At 37.1% G+C, this 15,285-nt stretch overlaps 1 protein-coding gene across 2 annotated transcripts; it reads right to left on the bottom strand.

The window, feature by feature from the left end:
* Positions 1-3,044: 3,044 nt before the first annotated feature.
* On the bottom strand, positions 3,045-8,605 carry LOC108668119 (gastrula zinc finger protein XlCGF26.1-like). 2 transcript variants are annotated; one of them, XM_018155273.2, is made up of 2 exons: positions 8,344-8,605; positions 3,045-4,222 (listed from the first exon to the last, which is right to left on the bottom strand). In XM_018155273.2, exon 2 carries the CDS (start codon positions 4,106-4,108, stop codon positions 3,113-3,115), a length of 996 nt encoding a protein of 331 aa, XP_018010762.2. In that variant the 5' UTR covers positions 4,109-4,222; positions 8,344-8,605; the 3' UTR covers positions 3,045-3,112. The 2 variants fall into 2 exon arrangements, with proteins under 2 accessions (XP_018010762.2, XP_047739844.1); XM_047883888.1 differs by lacking the exon at positions 8,344-8,605 and adding an exon at positions 5,731-5,992.
* Positions 8,606-15,285: the final 6,680 nt, after the last annotated feature.

Genomic DNA, 15,285 nt, shown 5'->3' with positions numbered 1-15,285 from the left:
GCGCGTCATAACGGCGTTTTCACATCCAATATTATGTGAACTGACGAATTCATAATTGCTGGTCGATGTGATGCTTAGGTTGAATTTTCGTTATAACGATCTAATCGAACTTACTAAAATGTCATATACAGCGGTACTCATATGACAAATTCTGAATAATACATAATGGATATGATTTTTGTAATTACGAATTCATGCGATGGCTCCATCGTGATTATTAAATTTTCTAATGCCAATCTGCAGAAACTTCTTCAAGTTTTATTAGGTTAAATCAAACTATACACTTAAATATGATGAGCGCGTGACCATATTAGTCATCCCTGTCCTGAATTATTCCTAATGTCGCCAGCAGATAATTTTATTTTAAAAATATTGTGATCAATTATGAAAATTCGGGCGATTTCTAGTCATAATGTGTACACTGAAGATCGAAACCATGTTCATTAACACTCGTTGCCAAGAGATTTTTGACATGTATTACATTATTAGTTAGAAATGTATTGACAAAAGTGGGGTAATTTTAGTGACTGCAACACCCCTCCTCTTGACGCGCTGCCGACCGCCCAGGTGCTGCTGCTCACTCAGTACCTTCTGGCCGCCGACACTCAAGCCCTCGTCAGCAGTCATGAAGTGAACCTCGCACGTCACGGTCCTTACAAACAGGCCGATGTTGCGCGCCCTGCAGATGTCGCAGTCACATGTCAAGCGGCAACTCTCATCCTACAGTTCATTCTTGAGGAGTGATGACGTCATGCATTTCAGTCGACATCGAAATAGCTCACACGTTCACGAGAATTGCTTCCGCGTTTAGCAATTAAAATTAAGAAGTAATTGGAATAAGATTGTATCATACATTCTTCATTATTTATCCCACCTGTCAACCGCTCCTACATCTTACGCAAGTATCTAGTAAAGATGTTAATACTTATACCATTTTTTATACACCAATGGATTTTTCGCACGATATTTACCATCAATAGAAATTTCACTTATTCTCGTAATGAATTCCAGCCTAGCAATACATCGCTGTCCTGCCACTCTCCTCGGGACTTCTGGCCTGCAACACTTCGCTGTCCTACCACTCTTGTGGGGACTTCAGTCCAGCAACTCTCGTCGGGACTTCTGGCCTGCAACACTTCGCTGTCCTACCACTCTCCAGGGGACTTCAGTCCAGCAACTCTTGTCGGGACTTCTGGCCTGCAACACTTCGCTGTCCTACCACTCTCGTGGGGACTTCAGTCCAGCAACTCTCGTCGGGACTTCTGGCCTGCAACATTTCGCTGTCCTACCACTGTCGTGGGGTCCAGCAACTCTCGTCGGGACTTCTGGCCTGCAACACTTCGCTGTCCTACCACTCTCCAGGGGACTTCAGTCCAGCAACTCTTGTCGGGACTTCTGGCCAGCGATGCTGTTGCCGTTGTGCAAGTCTCTAACCACGGGAAAGGTGAATTCATAACCTTCTTGGTGCAACTAGATAATTTAATGGTGAGTTAAAGTTGGCGTTTTCTGATTTTTAATGATCAAAGTTAGAACAAAGGATACAAAGTTTATTACAAAGGATAAATTGATAAAATTCTGGCACTGCTTATTAAGTTGTCCATAAATTAGGAATACCTAAGAAAGACAGTTTTAGAAATTCAAGCATTGAAAGGAAACATAGGGATAGCTAAGAAGTTGGATATTTCTGAGGAACATAGACGAATTCTTGGTTTGCTGAAACTGTTACAAAAATGAATGTTATAATATCTATCAAGAGAAAATGTAATACCTACAATACAAAGAAAAAGAGCTTAAGAACACCAGGCAAACTTTCCTTAGAATACTCAGTACGGCATTTCAAGGCATGTATCATTATAAGCATACAATAAGGCATGTATCAGTATTAACAGCATGAAATATTTTGTTTCAATTGCAGGGCATCGATATTAAGGATTCAGTCCTTAAGCAGCAAAATTGAGAATAAATTGATCCCCATTTTATGAATAAAGCATTTTCTGGGAATAAGAAACAAAAAAATCACTTATCTTAAATTTTATGACATCATTACATTTGAGCTTGTTTAGCATCAACAAATCTTATTCAGTTAAATCTGCCCGCAAGAATGTAAAACAAATGTTGACACTAACAAATGATGAAATTCAATTAACTGAAGGCATTGTAAGTTTTGCACAGTCACTGAATTACCTACTGGTAAAGTCAATCAATTGTACAACAATACAAGAGTGCATTCTGGTATCAGGAAACCATCAAAGTTGGTAACTATCAGTCAGTAAACCTGGGGATAACTGCAACACAGTTACCCCAGCAGCATGACTGCCACCATCACAACACTGACGGCTTCCAGCCCCTCATGAAGTCTTTCAGTAAAATGGATTCTGACATTCTTATGAACAGCATCTGAGCCCCAACAAGTGAGAGGCTTTGTTGTTTTCTTCCATACCCACGCCGTTCTGAACGCCTGCCACCTTTGAGGGACACTATACAGCTGTGCCCCACTTCCTTCATGGAAGAGGGTGTATTGGGTTAGTTACTCTACATAGCTTGGTCCTGTTGTCTGAAATGATCACTTGATTCCTGTGTCTAGCTCTCTCCATACACATGCATCTTCTCACTTGGGTCACTAAAATGGTTTCTGATGGTGCCTGTAGAGTACATGCTGTTCAAATATGCTTTTTCATTACACGTATCATCACACTCTAAGGAGCATCAAGAGGGTTTTTCTGTAGAATGCTTCACAAAAAAATGTTTTTGCAAATCCATTTTGTTGATGCAAGCATAATCACACTGAGAGCATTTATAAGGTTTTTCTGCTGAATGTTTATAAAGATGAGATTTTAAGTGCTCTTTTGTTATGCAAGCATAATCACACTCAGGGCATTTAAAAGGTTTTATTGTTGAATGCTTGGAAAGGAAATGATATTCCAAGCTCTTTTTTGTGCTGGAAGCATAATCACACTCCGAGCATTGAAAAGGTTTTGTTGTTGAATGCTTGAAAATGAAATGACTTTTCAGGGCCCCTTTTGAGGTGCAAGCATAACCACACTCAGAGCACTTAAAATGTTTTACTGTTGAATGCTTGAAGAGGATATGATTTTTTAAGGTATTTTGTGTGCTAGAGGCATAATCGCAAATGGAACATTGAAAAGCTTTCATTGTTGAATGCTTGGAAAGGAAATGATATTCCAAGCTTTTTTTTTGTGCTGGAAGCATAATCACACTCCAAGCATTGAAAAGCTTTCATTGTTGAATGCTTGAAAAGGCAATGACTTTTCAAATTACCTTTTGAGGCGCAAGCAAAATCACACTCAGAGCATTTAAAAGGTTTTACTGTTGAATGCTTGAAGAGGATATGATTTTTTAAAACACTTTTTGTGCTGAAAGCATATTCACACTCAGAGCATTTAAAAGGTTTTACTGTTGAATGCCTGGAGAGGATATGACTTTTTAAGGTACTTCGTTTGCTAGAAGCATAATCACAAATGGAACATTGAAAAGCTTTCATTGTTGAATGCTTGAAAAGGAAATGACTTTTCAAATTCCCTTTTAAGGCGCAAGCAAAATCACACTCAGAACATTGAAAAGGTTTTACTGCTGAATGTTTGGAAAGGAAATGATAATCCAAGTTCTTTTTTGTGCTGCAAGCATAATCACATTTGGAGCAATGAAAAGCGTTTTCAGTAGAATGCATGGAAAGGAAATGAATTTTCAAGGCATATTTTCTGACGCAAGCATATTCACACTTGGAACACTGGAAAGGTTTTTCTGTTGAATGTTTATTAAGAAAGTGAGTTTTTAAATCCCTTTTTCTAGTGCAAGTATAATTGCACTTAGAGCAGTGAAACTTCTTCATTGATGAACATTTAGAATGGCAATTCTTGTGTAAGATTTCCTTGCAACCCACATACTGTTTGGGATCAGCATCAGTAGCACATGAATTCAAACAGAATTTGCAATGGTGTTCACTTCTTCTCAAATGATTGGAGTTGATTTGCTTTTTTAGCGATTTTCTTGTGGTACATGATTGTTCGCAGTCAGGGAATTGAATTGATTTTTCTATCATATGCTCAGCATTAATGTGCTGCTGCAGTTGGCCTGCACCTGCAGGCATCAATCCACGCTGGGAACACCTAATCCTGATGTGTTGCTTCGAGCTGGACAGTCCAGAACTGACAGTGCTACCAGCAGCCTCTCCTGATGCCGGTGCTGACCCACCTTTGCCATGCTTTTGATAAAAATATAGGTTAAAATAATCTCACATAATAATAACAGCACAAATTAAACTGTTAACTTCAAAGTGTGATTGTTATTGAAATCCCTAAGTTGTCAAAACAAAAATTGAAAATTGTGACAAATACTTCAATCATGTGGGAATTTTCATCCAGTCTGACCAGGTTCATGCAAGGATTACTAATCATCATTATTCTTATTTCATATTATGTCAAATACATTAATTTTGTAAAATTTGCTATGCTGATTAGTAATAAAGCTATGGTTTTGCCATAGTGTAGTTACCCTTCAACAGGAGGGTAATACCCAAATTATTTCCAATACCTAAAACCTAAAAATCTCAACCACCCTCATTAACACCTCACATGGCCCAGTAACTCTATCACCCTTAAGTAAAAAGTAACACCCAGCTGCTCCCACTTGAACATTAGCTAACACTCCTCAGCTTAACCTTTGATGCCATGTTCAATTTTCCTGCCCACCATAAACCACAACAGAAAAGTCACAAAACTTGAACTACCGTAGACAAACTAGAAGCCCTCTCACGAACATCATACATACAAGACAAGTACTAAACCTACAACAAACTTACAAAGCCATCTGTCATCCAATAATCCAGTATGCCTGCCCAATCTTGACCTCCGAACAATCATTCCCCAGATCTACAAGACATTCTTTCACAACTTCTTACTGGTCTAAACATGCTCTTAAACAGCTTGAAAAGCAGAATCAACAACATCAATGCATACAGCTAATGTCATCTCTTTGGGGAGATCCAGTAGCAATCGCACATTGGATGCAGCCTCGGCAGGGGATGTGATGCCTCAGATGATCACAACAACCCCATATTTTATATTATGAAACAATATTTTCAGAATTACTGAGATAAATTTAATGTATGAATTTAAAAATTGTATTTTGCTGTTTTAATGCTCAATATAAATCCACTATTTTTCATGTCCCAGTTGAAGATAGTTCAGGACCATATAAAGTAGGACTTACTCTGCTATATGTGGTATATAATATGGATATTTAATATTATCACAAGCAGACCATGGACAACTTCAAGATGAAAGAACTACCTACTGTTGGCAGCCAAAATAATCCATCCTTGTCCCAAGCAGTGCAGCGTTTTTAATAATGAACACCAAAGACGATGTTACAGTGAATGTAACAGATTCGAGCTCATTTATTCATCTCCCTACACTGTTTAAACTAGATATCTTGTTCAAGGATTTGGTCCTTACTTAGGGGAATCAAAGATATTGCCATCTATTTCTGAATATCAAAAATAATCAAATTTCACTTGCAGGGTTAAAAATGTATGAGGAAAAGGTACCAGTTTAACTCCAAGTATTCTCCAAGTTGCCTATTTTGTATTCAAATCCTGACAATAAAACAAAACATTGGCAATTTTGAAATTTTTGGGAAGTTCTCTCAAAAATTCATAGTGTACGTAGTGTAAATCACGAAAAGCTGAAATAAAAAAAAATAATTACATACCTGATTTAATAACAGAGAAGAAATGTTCTGTGAGGAGTCTGGGTGGGTGTTATGAGCCTCAACTTGGGCTTCTGTCTTGCATGGCACACAAGAGGAGAGTGCAGGTGCAGGGCTGAGATGTGCAGTTGAAGAAGCCTGGAGGGATGTGGAGGACAATAATGATTTGGCTGCAGTCAGATGTGTACTTTATGAAGAATGATATGATATACAACTCCTCAAAGACTTCCTTGCAAGTTCCTAACTTCTTAAATGGACCATTATGGTTATAAATAAAAAATTTTGGCTTTTCTGTTTTCTTAGCTTATTTTGTAGCTGCTGAAGAGGCACGTCTAAGGTAGCAAACCGCATGTCTGAGCGTGATCTATTTTTTTCGTAAAGTAATTTCAATAAGATATAAAATGAACATTTTTTAAGAATATGTACACAGATTTATTTAAATTGAATCTGTACTGATAGATCACTATTCTTGATAATTGCAAAGTCTTTGCACTTGTTTGAAAGCTACAAACGAGAAGCCTTCAACAAAGCTACTACCATGGATGTAAATGCAATAATTATTGCAAAAGGCTGTATGGACATTCATAACATGACCACTTTAGAAATATATTTACAAATTTTATTTTGAAAAATGGTATTTATATATCATTACGTATGTGTGTTAATTGTAAAGTGTTTGCACTCATTTGAAAGCTACAAACCAGACGCATTTAACAAAGCTACTACCATGGATGTACATGCTATAATTTTTGTGTAATGCAGTTAAAACTTAATTAAAATGAATATTTATATTTATTCATTACTCAGCGTAAATGGCTTTTCATTAAAAATTACCTGGCGACGCATCTTTAAAATGGCCGGCGACGCTTTGGGCTTAAAAATCCATATATTGCCGACGCTGCATCCACCCTCTGCATAGTGGATTAGGAGATTCATCTTTCATTGAAACAACCAGGAGCTGATGCCTGGAGTTCCTAGAAATGTGGTCAATACCAGCTTTGCCAAAAGGCAAGTTTGCAAGAGCTGTGCTTAGAGAGATTTCATTAGAGAAAAATTTGCTCAAAGGATGGGCATTAGGGCCATCAAGATCTGCAACAGGCTCTATTACCTATAACTATTTTAGAATTTGAATCAGAGCTCTCTGGGTATGACTGATGTACACGTTGTACGCCATACGGGAGCCGGGAGGCTGAGATGAGTGAGATCCCAATTCCCAATTGAGCATTGGTTTTTGGTGAGGCAGCTGCAGAGCCCAGAGGCAGGTATATCAATATCAATATGGCCTTCCATTGTGGGATGAAAGCCCTCAAATGTATCACCAATATCAAGGACTTCAATGTCATCATTAACCAAGTGGTCTCTTACCAGTTACCTCATTGCTTGTATTAGTACTAGGAGTAGGTGGTACTATGTCATCAAGGCTGAGTCTGGCTGAGAGGTGGCATTTGTGACCAGGTGTGAGGTGGATATTGCAGAGGGATTAGTAATGCTTACACCGGAAGCAGAATAGGTTTCTGAGCAGTCGGATGATATTGATGCTCCATCTCCTTGTTCTTTTTTCTTATGTTTAGCTTTGGGCTTGGGCATTCTGCTGGTTTTTGTACAAACAAGGTACTCCAAATAGGTGCCCGTCTCAAAATTAAGACTCTTTCCCATTTAGTCACCGACTTAAAAAGGTACTCACTCTATCCTATACACACGTCCGTAGTCGACCGAAGCTCGAACCGGAATCCAGCTGACTCTTTAGTCTTTCTGAACCATGCGTACGTAAGTCCGGAAATCGTAGCGTATCAAATCAAGCTCATTTACTTAGTAAAAATAGCAGCGCCAACGTTGATTAGGTACAGTAGTTGTGGCCAGTAGCCGCTTCTTGCAATGTTCGTAATTTTCTTAGTGGTCTAAAATCTAATCATTCGAGATCGGAGCTATCCGATCAATATTGACTGAAATTTCCTGTTACAATCTATGTAAATATTCTGTTAAACTTTGTTCCCAACTCAATTACAATTATAATTTATAAGAAAATAAAAAAATTACGAATAAATAGAATTTATGATGTGCGAATGTTCTTGCAAGAATTCTCGAGTGAATAATTGAAGCTCACTCCTCTTAGAAAGTGGACAAGTGCAAACGCTGAGGCGTGTTGCACAGGCGTTTTGACGTGTTTCTACTTGGCGTATTGCACAAGGCTTCCAGGTGAGCTGCACAGGCGGTTTTTATCATGCGTTCTACCAGGCGTGTTGCAATTTAATAATGAACACCAAAGACGATGTTACAGTGAATGTAACAGATTCGAGCTCATTTATTCATCTCCCTACACTGTTTAAACTAGATATCTTGTTCAAGGATTTGGTCCTTACTTAGGGGAATCAAAGATATTGCCATCTATTTCTGAATATCAAAAATAATCAAATTTCACTTGCAGGGTTAAAAATGTATGAGGAAAAGGTACCAGTTTAACTCCAAGTATTCTCCAAGTTGCCTATTTTGTATTCAAATCCTGACAATAAAACAAAACATTGGCAATTTTGAAATTTTTGGGAAGTTCTCTCAAAAATTCATAGTGTACGTAGTGTAAATCACGAAAAGCTGAAATAAAAAAAAATAATTACATACCTGATTTAATAACAGAGAAGAAATGTTCTGTGAGGAGTCTGGGTGGGTGTTATGAGCCTCAACTTGGGCTTCTGTCTTGCATGGCACACAAGAGGAGAGTGCAGGTGCAGGGCTGAGATGTGCAGTTGAAGAAGCCTGGAGGGATGTGGAGGACAATAATGATTTGGCTGCAGTCAGATGTGTACTTTATGAAGAATGATATGATATACAACTCCTCAAAGACTTCCTTGCAAGTTCCTAACTTCTTAAATGGACCATTATGGTTATAAATAAAAAATTTTGGCTTTTCTGTTTTCTTAGCTTATTTTGTAGCTGCTGAAGAGGCACGTCTAAGGTAGCAAACCGCATGTCTGAGCGTGATCTATTTTTTTCGTAAAGTAATTTCAATAAGATATAAAATGAACATTTTTTAAGAATATGTACACAGATTTATTTAAATTGAATCTGTACTGATAGATCACTATTCTTGATAATTGCAAAGTCTTTGCACTTGTTTGAAAGCTACAAACGAGAAGCCTTCAACAAAGCTACTACCATGGATGTAAATGCAATAATTATTGCAAAAGGCTGTATGGACATTCATAACATGACCACTTTAGAAATATATTTACAAATTTTATTTTGAAAAATGGTATTTATATATCATTACGTATGTGTGTTAATTGTAAAGTGTTTGCACTCATTTGAAAGCTACAAACCAGACGCATTTAACAAAGCTACTACCATGGATGTACATGCTATAATTTTTGTGTAATGCAGTTAAAACTTAATTAAAATGAATATTTATATTTAAATACCTATATATAAATATAATTGTCCAATTTATAGCTTATTATTCACGGTAAACTAGACAAGAATAAGTCTAAAGATGCGAGTTGGTACCCAAAATGCAAATAATTGGCAACAGAAAAGCTTGGACTATGATATCAAGAATTTTTTTAGCATATTCTCCTTTTTTCAATAAATTTTACTTTATTTGGCTTCCTTGCAAAATTTAAAAATCTGAAAAAACCATCTTAAAAACATGATAACTTCTGCAGTATTCAAGCTGCAGTAATGAAAGACATACCTACCATTTGATTTGTAAAGACCATACTTAGTGGCTTTATGGGAGCCTTTTTTTAATTTGTGCATGTTTTGACCATATATGGGGGGAGTTGAGGAGGAATAATGGAATTAATGTGGAATAATAGAAAAAACGTTTGTAAAAGAAAAACGATGAGGAAAATAAAAAATTGGGGCTCTAGAGCCACTAGATAATATTGTTACAAATCGAATGATATGGGTTTTAACGTGGTAGCATGTGGTTTGCAAAAGTTATTAACTTGTTAAAGTACCCCCATTTTTGCTGTTTTCTGTTGATTTCATGTTTTCTTTCATTTTTTCAAAATATTCACGCAAACAAAAATGTCTCGATTTCTGTTTTACATATGAGTACAAAGTTTTAATAATAGTAATATACATAATATCTGTAAATAAAAAAGTGTTTTTTGACTGTAACTGTCCCCTTAAATGTACATGAATATGATAGCATCACAAATTATTGGCTATAAAAAGTCTCCTTGTATTGCTGCTTCATACTAATGCAAATATTTCACTAGCCTCTTTGCAAAAGTCAGAATTTTAGAAGCAAGTACACATTTTTAGTAAGTTTTTGTGATCAAATTGGCATTCACAAATTTTGAAGGAAAACTTTATTTGTATTATATTGACATTACATGTTATCCAATATTATTATTGACATGTTATCCTGTATTATTCTTAGCAATTTTCTGCTCTGTTCTTATTCATTCATTGACAAGAAAGGAAAAAGTATTTTGAAAATAATTTGGACAGTTTGGCATGGTTCCTGCCAACATAAACCATCACGTTTCATTTTAATTCAAATACTACTACTACTACTACTACTACTACTACTACAGGATAAAATGGTGAAATAAGATTTAAAATAACAAATTTAATGTACCCTAAGTAATAAGAAATCAAATTTTCCATTACTTGCGACCAATTATTGAATCAAGATGAGGGGGCTCCATACACAATTATTTCTTTATGCTTCAGATTTAATACTGGGTTATGATTTGTTTCATTATGCCTAATTTGAAGATTTAATTACAGAAATAGCATTCTACCAATTTTTTCCAGGAAAATCTATGCAGGCACTTCAAATGATTAGCTTAGCTAAACATTTGCATTTCAACTCCAACTACCTCACTTCCATATAAGAATGGTTCCTCTTTGATGGATACTTCTTCTGTTTCATTCTCAGGCTCCTGTTTGATGGAGATAGCAGAAACTTTGAGGGCTGGTGGAGGGTCAGTTTTTTCCTGGGCTGGAAAATAAGTACATTAATGTCTGGTAACACTATGCTATGGAGCAAGAGATCTCACAGTAAATATAATGTTCACCAGAGTAATGATTCATGTGAGTATTAGACAAAAAGTTAAATGGGGCTGACCTCCAACAATATTGCTCAGATGAGTGAGACTTATGAGGTGGCATATTCCCACACAATGATATCAAATCTTGTATTAAAACTCCAAAGAAATAAATACAAATGAAAATTAAATCTGATAAACTAACAAAACCTCAGTTACTCCTCAGCATAGTAACAAGTGATTACTGAGACACATGTAATCTGGCTTACCTTCAGACTTAACTTTCCTGCCGCCAGGAGATGCTTGAGTGAGGCTCTGCTCTGGGCATTTGCCTTTCCAGACTGCAGCATCGGAAAGCTGGTGCAGCACTACACGACATTCTTTGGTAATGGATGCCATCATCAAATGCTTTGATAATTATGAATCACTGAGGTCAAAGTTTTTAATCTATAGTTTTGGCAGCAATTGTAATAGAACTGGATGGATATACAAAATTGTAGAGAGCAGTAGAGGCTCAAAATGAATTCTTAAATTTCATCATTTGCAACAAAATTAACCTGCCTCAAACTACTTGAGCCCACAATTGCTTGCTCAATGCAATTTTAAGCAATTTTTGATGCACCCAATTTGGCTACATTTGAATACAGCATATAAAACAGAAATATAAAACATCATGCATGGATAAAACAATTCCACTGTATGGATATGAAAGCCATTATTTTTAGAGAGCATTTTTTGTCCAGAACATTTCACTCAATATTAGTGTAAAAGCATAGCAATATACATTTTGCTATGTGTATATACAACATTAGTGTCTACGCATAGAAATTTTGAGTGACTACTAATGTTGAACATAGAGGTCATGATGGGCTCTTGTCCTCTGAAAATTCTTTCAGCAATGGCTCCCTGATATCCTTCAGAGGCCAGGGCTTGTGAAAGTTCTTCGTTGGTGACTCCTTTGCCAAAGGGATCAATAACTCCTACAAAAGTTGTTTGGGTTGCCGGAAGTCTACATTTGACCTTCCACGGCCATAGGCTCTCCATTTCTAAAAGGGAGGAGATATTATCTGAAGATTTCATGGCAATGACTAGTAAATTTTGAGCAGCATTCTTTGACATGTTTGCAATGCCAGTCTTCCCAAATAGAAAGTTAGCCAAGGCTTTACTACGAGCTAAGCTATTTGAAAGAAATCTTGTCAAATCAAGCTGAGTATCTCCACTGTCATGTTGTGGAACAGGTTCAACAAGAATTATAGGATTATGCATTGAAATAGTACATCAAAGTTAGCATAATTTCTTTGACTGCAGTAATGACCGAGTCTGAGTCCGAATCATCATCGTAGGGCTGATTGGGGCATGAGCTCTCGTATCCCTCAAACTTGGAATGATTAGTGTTTGTTGCAGAATGATTTAAAATAGATACAGGCTCTGAAGATTCAGTAGCAGTTGAGCAGGCAGGTTGGCTATTGGAGCTTGGAAGAAGAGGGAGACTTGGTTGAATTGTTAAGGAGCTTTGGCTTAGCAAAGACAGTTCTGGAAGAGATGGATGGTCATTGGGACTTACTGTTGCAGAGTTAAGTGAGAGCTGGCTTTGGTCAAGTAGGTCAGATGGGATTCTTTTACCAGAGTGATGAGGTTGAGGTGACTCACTTTGTCTCCTCTTTCTATTCCCATCATGCCAGGCAAGGCTGGCATGGGGCAGGTGCCCCTCTTCCTTTCACACTAGTAATAACAAATTCAAAGTTCTGATCCTCATTACTTGATCAATGAAAATTTTGAGGTCTTGAAATGCAATGTTTGACACAAATGTTTGCAGTCACTGCAAATGCCAACCTGAGTCATTCAGTGATGGGCACTGGTTCACAGCGCCGGAGCACAACTGGCCAGAGTGTAACAGGCCCTACTGCAACAGGCTCCTACTAATGTAACCTAACCTAACCAGCGCCCATTGTGGTAGCCTGGTAGGGCCTGTTGCACTCTGGCGCTGTGAAGCAGTGGCTGTGTTGTGCAAAGTGGATTTACTGTTAGCCGGAGTTACCCACAGCTCATTGATCTGAGGCTATGTGTAGATATTGCAGGCTGATGGATCAGGTTGGCATTGGGCCCAGTGCCTGTTTACGAGTCAATTTTGTTACCCACGGCTGCGCTGCCATCTGAACATCTGGTTAGTTCTTCTTTTTTTTCCGGGTGTCCATACTGGGTGGACATAAAGCCACATGACAGCACAACTGCAAGGATGGGCCTGAGAGATTCTGCAGTTTTGGACCTCTTGGCATGGAAGTCAATCCACTTTATTCTTGCTTATAAAAGGTCAGTGGACATAATGGTTAGGCATTACAGCGCATAAGAGAAAAGTTACACCTAACATGAAAAACGTCAGAAAGCGAGGGCCATTGCTTATAGAACTTGGCATAATAATTGATAGTTAAATTGGGTAAGCTAATACAAGTAAAAAAATTTAAGTCATACATGCATATACATGCGTACATATACATATAAATATATACACACACATACATGTAAGAAACATTTCCATTTTGGTCACCTCACCTGTCTAAAGTTTGCTAACCCTACCTGACTTCAAAATGTATACCATCAAAAATTGAAAGATTTTCCTTTGTACATCAGCATCATAGTTCCCTCCCGCGGTCAGGAAGATGTACCAGGAATTTTTATTATCATTTTATCAATTTGTGCTGTGCGCCGTGTGGCCATAATATGCCAGTGAAAAAGTGCACTGTGCACCGCACTCCCTAAGGGGTTTAATGATGAATGCGTGGCAATGCTATCACACATGAACAAATATCTGCATCAAGCTGGCTAGATTTCTAACGTGTTAATGAATTTATATCACTTGTTTGTTTAAATCCCAAATTAACTAAGACTTTAAAAGCAAAGAAAAGTCTGCAAAAATTCATATCTTTATAGAAAATGAAAAGATATTGATTTTCTGGTGAAGTGCAAAGTTTATGGTGTTTTTCCCAAATTCCTTCGATTTAAACTTTACAAGCATTGCCTGCATACCTCCACTTTTATAAATCCTGGCAGAGCAAGCTTCTCTCCAAAGAATTATCCTCCAAAAGAAAGACTCTGAAAATTTTAACTGATTTGGCAGCCAAGAGTTAACTACAAGTTGGATGTTTGTTTTCATCCCTCAACGCCTATGCTATACCGTATGCCAACATGCCAGACAATCTACATAAGCATTCAAAAAAATTACATCTCAGACTCCTCAAAAGAAACTTCATAACCTAGGCATCTACTATGAAATTCATCCTGTCAACCCTGACAAAGTTGTTTTCAACTTCAGTTCCGTCAACTTGGAACCTCACGTTAAATTTTTGCTTGCATTTGGCCTTGATTTTTATCTACCCGTTTTCAAGTTCAACTTCTGTACATTTTTCTTAGCCTTTGAAAGACTCGCTCTTAGCATTGAGAATGTTCCTACTCCTAATTGTCCTGAATTTTTAGGCAACCTGCAAAGTTTAGCCTACCCGCATTTTTATGGCTTCAAGTCCTATAAAGTTTTTTCCTCTGGATTCCAACCTCGTGACACAATTTTATTGAAAGGCCTAGCAAAAAATAAAGACCTAGTCATTTGTAAACCCGATAGGAGCAAGGGTGTTGTTCTGGTGGATCACAGTCGCTACAACAGTAGCCTAAATGCTTACTACAACAGTAGCCTCACCAATCCTTCCAAATTTGTTGAATTTATAGATTAGATCTCTAAAACCATTTAGAAAATTGAAGATAAAATCAATAATTTATAGCGTAAACTTAAGATTCTTCTGCAGTTTCACCTGAAACTTATACTAAACTTTATACCTCTGGTTCTTGCCCTGGTACCGTAAAGTGGGGTAACTTTGACCACTTTTTTTTCAAAATGATGCCATTTTCTTTACTAGATAAGTTAAACTTAAATTAAAACATGCAAAATACAGGTCTATACTCTAGCTTTACTTGCCATAAATTGCTGGCTCCTGTCTCTCATAGTTTTGATGTAATTTAAAAAAAAAGTGATGGTCTTTGTTACCCCAGCTCTTGGGGTTTCTTTGACCGGGTGGAAAATCAATTTTATTTTTTGGTAAAATAACTCCAGGTTGTGGTGCATTGTAGTAAAACTCTTCTAGCTACAGATGCAAAAGACAAATTTTAGGAAAGTGTCATAGTTTGCAAATGGGGGGTGCTGCCCCCCAATGGGCAAAATGTGACCACCTAATGGCAGCCGTGATGGGGTAACATTGACCAGTTTGGAAATTAAGTTAAAATTATCACATATAAGACTCTGTAGAGTCTGAAACATAAAGAAAAAAACATTAATAGGTGTATCAAACATAAAATATGTTATATACAGTGGGGGGAAATAAATATTCGTACACTTGAAAAATTGTATTTTAATGTATGTAAGTACACAAACTTAACAGGAAAAGTGATTTAAATTATGTATAGAGACGCGTAGTATTCAAAAATACTATCAAAAGAAATTAAATCTCAATGCAACAAAAAACAATGCAACATGTTCACTTTTCGGGTGAAAAAAGTATTCGTACAAAACAATAAATCC

This window comes from Hyalella azteca, unplaced genomic scaffold, assembly GCF_000764305.2.
Source record: "Hyalella azteca isolate HAZT.00-mixed unplaced genomic scaffold, Hazt_2.0.2 contig13953, whole genome shotgun sequence".
Taxonomy (NCBI): Eukaryota; Metazoa; Arthropoda; class Malacostraca; order Amphipoda; family Hyalellidae; genus Hyalella; species Hyalella azteca.
Note: the sequence above shows the minus strand (reverse complement) of the source record. Positions and strands in the feature narration are given on the sequence as shown.